Here is a 7,751-nt window from a genome sequence, read left to right as displayed (position 1 = left end):
TTTCTAACTAATTTGTTGAAGTGAAATATACTTAAAAAGAAGCGAAATAATTCTTCAAGAAACATCTCTTACAAGAAAGTTGGTGGCAGCATGGTTTTGAGGATCCAGGTCAAAGAGTTATTGCTAAAGGAGCTGTAATCTGTCATAAAAATCAAGTGCTTAGTCGTAATTTTTGAGAATGAACAACATTTACACAATCAAATGTGTGTGTTCGAGTTGTGTATATTTTTATTTTATGAGTTTGATGGATTATACTCCAATTTCGACGCTTTAGCTGGTGATTCAGTACTTTGAGACTGTGGCTGGCTCAGCTCAAGATGGATAGGTGAATGTAATCCATACTTGTTGCTGATAGTGTTTGTAGGATTAGAATTCCCATTTTCCTCATTCATAACCCTTTCTTCACAAATCTAAGGAAAGAAAAAAAAAATCCTATGAAAACTTGGATGGAGAACTTGAAACATTTAGCTTTTAAATGAATAACACAGGCTCACAAGCTTGGTAATGCCTTCCTCTTCCCTCCTTTGTTCTTGTGTAAATGAGGGCAAGCTTGTTTATTGTATACATGCATATATGCTTTTGTGACTGGAATAAATTATACAATGAAAAGACAGATACCTTAGTCTGTAATTCTGCATTTTCTTTAGTGATGACTTCTATCAGTTTATGGAGTTGTACAATTTCTTGACGAATTTGATTTTCCTGCAATAGCATTAATAAAATTGACAGAAATTATTGGAAGTCCTATCTTACATGGCGAAATCAATCTAGAATTCTTGAATACCTTTTGTTGTAGCTCTTTAATCTCTTCAGTTAAAATATGATCCTGCCAACAAATCAATTATCAAGTTATGGAAATCATATATGCTTGTCCTGCAAAAGTGGTGACATGCTAAATTAAATGTAGATATGAGTTGAAATTATCTATCATGCCCTTTTGATTTGGAAATTCTTCAAACTCATCTCCATTTGATTTTCCAAATTTTTCAATTCATTAATGTTCAAACCAGAAAGTTGTTCACCCATCAATTGCCAGCATTTCCCAAAAGGAAACAAATTATTTGAGGTTTTCTACATGTTCCAGTTTGTTTTATTTAAGGTATGTTTGAGAGTATATGATGGAATAAAAAGGAACAGTCATTAATAGAATGAAATGAGGTAAAGAGGGACAGGGTGGAACAAAAAGGGACATTTCATTGTTTGGAAGTTTTATTAAAGGAATAAATGATTTTATTTAATCATTATTTTAGAATAATTATAAAATTAATAAATTTGAATTAGATATAATTATATTTTTCAATTTAATGATGAGAGAGAGTGAAAGAGTGAGAGAGGTTGAGAAGGATGAAGATAATTTGATAATAGTGTTATTTATATTGTATCATTCTATCCTTGACCCATTGAATTATGGGGTCAAGAAAAATGAGTTTAGAATAGCAAAGGATGAGTTAGAAGGCTACCCTAAGCCATTTCACCCTCTTTTAAAAAATTCTCTCAAACAATGACACAAGGCTTCCAGCTACCACATTCCATTCTATTCCATCTTAAAACAAACTCTCAAACATTACCTTAGAGTATAAAAAGGAGGGAGACAATCGTGCTTTTGAAGAGATAGTTTATGATAGTTGAGTGAGTTTAGAAGTAATGAGTTGTAGGGCTTGGTCATCTGCATATTCCAAGCCGAGATCAACATTTTGTTATGACAAAGTAATTACTAATGCTCGTTCCAATATGTATCTGATTTTCTTATTTTACCTCTGCAATTCCTGCAAGTGTTGCAGTTTCTGCCTCAAGATCGTTGCTTCTCTCTGCCACAACTAACAAGTGCAAGCACATATATAGAATATTAGTTAATAAATTGTAAGGAAGTAGGCATGATATAAGTAGGAAGACGCTTCCAAGTCCAAATCTCTTCATGTACGGTTACTTGTAATTATTTTCTGTTTGGGAAAAATATAAATTTTAGTCCTTAAGCTTTTTTTATTATCAATTCAATTTCTAAACTTTGACTCGAAATAACCCAATTCTCATAGTTTTTTGATATGATATAATCCAGTTTCTATAATTCCTTAACTCAAACCATAAGAATTGAGTTGTATGAGTCAAAGTTCAAATACTAAATCAATAATTAAATGAAAGTTTAGGGATTAAAAGTTATATTGTCCTTTTTATATATTAGTTGATCAATTAGTTAATCTATCTATGTATAGAAAGCTGTGGACAAGTAGGTATGACATTTATTTAGGAGAAAATAGTAAAAAAATTGTTTGAGATGATTTTGTTATATGCTTACATGGCCAAGGCTGATGGAAGTGCTAGGGAGTAGCTAGGACATATGTTAGTATAAAGAGATTAAGAGGAAGACAAAAAGAAGAAAACTCGAGAATATCAATTGAGATCTATTGGTGAATGGTATATCAAAATAGTAGGTTGTGAGTTGGTGCTCCTTTAGTTTCTAAGCTCATCAAGGCTTGCATTTTTTTTTTCTGTCTATACTAAAATTAATTATTTTTCATTTTTTAAAAAAAATTAGGGCTTTTGTAGATATAGCCCATGTTATAGGACTAAATCAAGCAAATAGCCTAACATTTATTATATTTTGCATCAGTGCTAGTTTATTATATTTGTCAATGATATACCGTTGTATATCAATGACAAACTCCTTGTAAATTTTAAAATTTTCAATAATAAACCTCTTGTATATCAATAATAAATCCCTTACATATTAATGTGAATTGGCTGCACTCTTACATTTTTAAAAATTTGGTTCCTATTTTCTGGACGCAAGATTCATTTTGACTAGTGAGCCAATTTATCCAAAAATTTTCTTGCCACTTAATCCTCCCGCCCCATTTATCGTTCTCTCTTTCTGCAGCATAATCTTGCCTGGAATTATGTATGACTTTTGAATGTCTAGTAATCAATAGGAAGAAACCATTAAAAAAAAAAAAATCTGACAGATGGTACTAGGTCTTGTACCTTGGATTCTGAAGCTTGATTCATAAGCGGATGATGTTCCTCTTTTTGTTTATTGTAGCGGTCAATAATTGACTTCATGCTGTCATAAACAGAGAATTCAAACAATAAGATAAAAATGAAGCTTTTCTCTGTATAATTGATAAGTAATATCGGATGATCTTCACTAGCCAATGCAGTTCCACCCCTTAGACTCATATTGTACATTGAGTGTGTTATAGAACACAACGTGTTATACATAGAACATTTTAAGCTAGCATGTTATTATTTATTTTTATTCGGTGTCATATGATGAATTTTTTGAGTCTTTACTATCTGAAAAACTTTATAGTTTTTTCTTTCTATTCATTTAGTCCCATACGGACATTATGGGTTTAAATCCTTGGTTCTTATTCTAATGTCTAAGCTATAACTCAACCAATGTAATTTCACTTAGCCTAGCACGTCTAGAATGTATTTTTCTTGACCCAATATGACTGACAAACACATGAATTTTTTATTCAGCTATTCAATAATTAAAATAGGATGTAAAATCAAACAAAGGAACAAGCATTGCAAAGCAGTCACGACCACATATTATGGTCAACGTAACAATTTTAACTTTAATAGTCGCAATGTCAGAGGATCCTACGTTGTCAATATCAACAAATAACCGTGCACATGACATACACCGGAAGATTAGCTAAACATATGCATTTTAGCTAGCTTCATATTGATCTGGAAAATCTTAACTGGAGAGTTGAGCCAAATAATCACGTATTATCTCATGCACATCCTCTTAAAGTTTTAGTTAGATTAAGCTAACTAGTTTTCTTGTTTGCTTAGAGAGAGAGACAGTAAATTTCAAGCACACTCCATTTCTTTGTATAACAGTATAAAAACACACTCACTAAACTTCTTTAAAAGTTGTAATAAAACTTGTTGACGCAACTTCAACCTTTTAGATTCCTTTTGAGATAGAATTGGATGCTTCATCGCATAACCCCTACTTGCTCTATAACTTTTCTATCCATAAATCATAATAAGTGTTTGTAACTTCCATAAGTTCCTAATAAGTGCTTTTAAATACTTTTAAATCTCATAACCCCCTCTATTTAGAATTAAGTTATTTCATAACCTCTCCAGTTACCCTCATTCCATTGTGTTCAGATCACGAAAGAATAATACAAGTTTTTTTATCAAAGTGAGAGTGTTTTCTCTTTCTCTCCTTGGCTTTTGAGCCACGTTTTCAGACTCTGTGTGTGTGTGGGGGGGGCTTACACTTTAAAGGGGGGGTCTCCCTATACTGAACTGATTAAGCATGTTACATATATATATATTGTCAGTAGTTTATGATATTCTTTCAAATATATGCTGATAACATTACAAGTCAAACGCATTCTTGCATGTGGATAATATTCTCTCACTGGCACATGCACGCGCACACAAACTCACTCACTCATGTCTTTATAGTTTCTTCTGTTTCTAAGTTAGCAGCAAACATCAATTGAAAGATCAACAACTTAATAATGCCCGCAATCCTTTTATTATTCAAAGGACTAATAAGAACGGGAAAATAATTACTTTAACAAGCACTACTTTAATTATTCAATTCGAAATTCAAATAAAATATAAAAGAGGGGGAAAACAAGAATGAAAAAGGATGAATACAATTACCAATACAAGAGAAAGAAAAAATAGAGATATGACACCAGTTTTTATTGCATCAATTTCAAGCACGTAGATGCTCTTTAATAGACACAAGTTGGATTATCAATCTGACAGAATATCATCATATTCAAGGCAGATTATTTTCTCTCTCAGGTTTTTTTTTTTTTTAAAGTCTACTCTAGAGAGGGCGCGTACGCACACACATGTATATCTAGATCAAGAAAGAGTACCACAGAAACTGCTGTAGTAGGTTCTGATAAAACATAGGAAACGATCATGATGATGATGATGATGATGATGACGATAATGATGAAGTTATGAACAAGTGGAACCTGGAGCTTCCATATTCATAGAGCTTGCCAGTACTGGAGTAGATGATCAAACCAACTTGGCCGCCACAGAGGATCGAAAGCTCCTTGGCTTTCTTGAGCAATCCACCTCTTCTCTTTGAGAAAGTCACTTGCCTGTTCGCTAAATTGTCAATCCTCTCAATCGCAATCTTCTTTTTCCCCATTTCTTCAGGGCTTCTTAACCACTTGGCCTTCTACATCAACAACGTAACAAATCAGTAAAACTGCAATTATCTTCAAAGGAGTTCTAGACAGGAATCAGAATAATATGTCCCAAAACCATAGATAAAAACCTAGAAAAAATTGAACAAGATTGTGATAAATTGTGCGTGTATATATATATATATATGCTCAAGAAAGCTACAACGCACAGAAAAATTGTAAGCGTATGAAGAAAGTATGGAAGAAGAATTTAATTAAGATGTTGAAGAAGAAGGTGAAGAACAAGAAGAAGACAGCTTATTTATGGGAAGGTGCTAATGAGAGAGAGATGCGCTTTTTATGATTGAGATTCACTGTGAATCCTTTATTTGGAAGCTTCAAGGGGTTTGGTATCCTTGAAAACTGTTTTAGTGCAGTCTAAAACCACTAGTGGTTTTATTTTCAAAAATGTTTTGGATCGGACCTAATTACCTTGACGCTTTGAGTATTAATTCTCTGGTTGAAACCACACAAGAAGCGTCTGCTTTTGGGTCGTGCTGGATTTGATAAGAAATGGGAAATGGAGAACTGACTCTTTAACGACGCGCTGGGAGAGCCCCTTTGACTTATGAATCTCACTTGTTATCCCAAAAAAAAAAAAGACCTATGAATCTCGCTTATCTCAAGGGAGGCTCCTCAATGTGGAATTGATTACATATTAACATCTTGTAGTTTCATACAGTTGAACTAGATCAAGTGATAAGATTTAAAGGTTCAAACCTTCCCAACGTAATATAATATATATATATATATATATAAACTCTAATATAATTTATAATTTGATAATTATATTTACTAATAATCATGTCAATTGTTCTACTAATTACATCTATATATACTCAAGGCCCGACAATTTCAAAGTAGTGTTATATGTATAAGATTCTTAACATCAACAAGATGGAAAAAATTAAATAATTCAATAGTAATTGAACAATGAAGTTAATGAACTTGATATCAGAAGCATAATACCTTCAAACCTATCAGTTAAGACCAATAAAAGTTCAGTTATTCTATGAAAATTTAATTAGTTTCATATCTGTCAAAACATACGCAAGTGTAGAAATTTAAAGACTCATCAAAATAGAGGTATATTCATTACATGCACCTCATTATATAACAATGGATTGAGAAGTTTGTTCATAAGAAGAATAATGGAGTGATCTATATACGCTGTGGAAAATGATGGAATACATTGGCCATGGTGAAAATGTGTTGCCCTAATAATATAATTTAAGAACATATTATCTTGTATTCTTATAACTCCAACAATGGAAAATGGCACTTTCTATATAGCTATTCTTTGTAACTTCTCGACCATCCCTACTCGTTTTCCCTTATATATTTAATTAGCAAAAAAGTCGACCTGATCTCTGCTGCAACTTGTTTCATTTTTTTTTATTTTGTCGGTTTTCGGCCTGAAGTCCATCTAATTTATTACGCGTTCACACTAGCATTCACACTAGTATTTTGATAACCTACATTTCTGAGACGTATATTTTGTGTTCCCAGTAAAACTATTGAAGTTTAATTAAAATTTTAAATCTTACATTGTCTTTTACATCGATTTTTTCATCAATCAACATTGTCAATTCTTAAATACTCATGTTATTTGAAATATTTTGCTCTTCATGTTTTAGTGTGTAATCTAAAGAGTTAATTACTTGCGTTGTTCAATGGGTTAAATATTGAAAGATATGCACTCAATGGGGAATACACTGTAAATATACTTGTTTTGGTTGTATATATGTATACTCATTTTTACTTAAGATAGTTTGTCAGTTAATTAATGAAGAGTTATTGTTTTGTAGGGGCCTTCTAGAGTCTATATATATAGGGCTGGTGACATTTTCATTCGTTGTTCCCGACTATTTTGGACATTGAGAGGCAAAAAGCGTGTAGTTGCAAAATGCTTTGGGAACTGGGGTTTGTGCGTTCTATCCTAGTCATATACTCCATTCATCCAGGCGTATGAGTCACTTTTAGATAAAATTATGTATATCAATAAAATTAATTAAATATATTTTGCAATCTTATCTTTTTAAAATATAAGTATACATTTCAAAAAATGCCTATAATTTAATACAACCTTATTTTTGAAACATTAAATAGAGATAGAGAAAGTATAATAAGGAGGGTAGAGCTACATTGGAACAAGTACAATCAATGAATCGATAATTTTGTAAAAGTATCTTATATTTTAAAATATCAAATAAGTTCTAAATATATCTTATAATTTTGGATGGAGGGAGTATTTGCCTATCTAATTCCTTCCTTTACATTTGTTTTAATGGAGGTTTGTATTAGGTTGTATATATGGCATTTTAGAACAGTGCGTTTCAGTTGTCTGCTCTAGAAATATTTTTCTAGGATTTTTTTATTAATGGCACAGTTGTTTATGTAATTGTGTGCTTAATAATTTCTAAGTGGTCGTTGATTATAGATTAAGGTTTCCTAATTGTATTAGGAATAGAAATAGAGGATACACTGTCAATTAGGTAATGCAGTGTGATCTTGGTTTTTTCTTTTCATCTAATATTTGAAGTTATTGTATTTGGAATTTTCCTTAAACTCATT

The 7,751-nt window shown here is 31.8% G+C and overlaps 1 protein-coding gene across 1 annotated transcript; it reads right to left on the bottom strand.

The window, feature by feature from the left end:
* Positions 1-233: 233 nt before the first annotated feature.
* LOC129286345 (MADS-box transcription factor 23-like) lies at positions 234-5,140 on the bottom strand. Its single transcript, XM_054922327.1, has 7 exons — positions 4,959-5,140; positions 2,980-3,058; positions 1,759-1,817; positions 934-1,036; positions 785-826; positions 619-702; positions 234-410 (listed from the first exon to the last, which is right to left on the bottom strand). Exons 1-7 carry the CDS (start codon positions 5,138-5,140, stop codon positions 234-236), a joined length of 726 nt encoding a protein of 241 aa, XP_054778302.1.
* Between the last annotated feature and the right edge of the window lie 2,611 nt (positions 5,141-7,751).

This window comes from Prosopis cineraria, unplaced genomic scaffold (genome assembly GCF_029017545.1).
Source record: "Prosopis cineraria cultivar Desert tree isolate PC_DT_omini unplaced genomic scaffold, ASM2901754v1 PC11, whole genome shotgun sequence".
Taxonomy (NCBI): Eukaryota; Viridiplantae; Streptophyta; class Magnoliopsida; order Fabales; family Fabaceae; genus Prosopis; species Prosopis cineraria.
Note: the sequence above shows the minus strand (reverse complement) of the source record. Positions and strands in the feature narration are given on the sequence as shown.

Excerpts from the sequence above, each read along its gene's own strand:
- LOC129286345 (XM_054922327.1), bottom strand. The coding sequence starts at position 5,140 with ATGGGGAAAAAGAAGATTGCGATTGAGAGGATTGACAATTTAGCGAAC. Across the intron at positions 3,059-4,958 it reads TATGAATATGGAAGCTCCAG|CATGAAGTCAATTATTGACC; the intron begins GTTCCACTTGTT and ends TGTTTATGACAG. Across the intron at positions 1,818-2,979 it reads ATCAAGCTTCAGAATCCAAG|TTGTGGCAGAGAGAAGCAAC; the intron begins GTACAAGACCTA and ends TGCACTTGTTAG.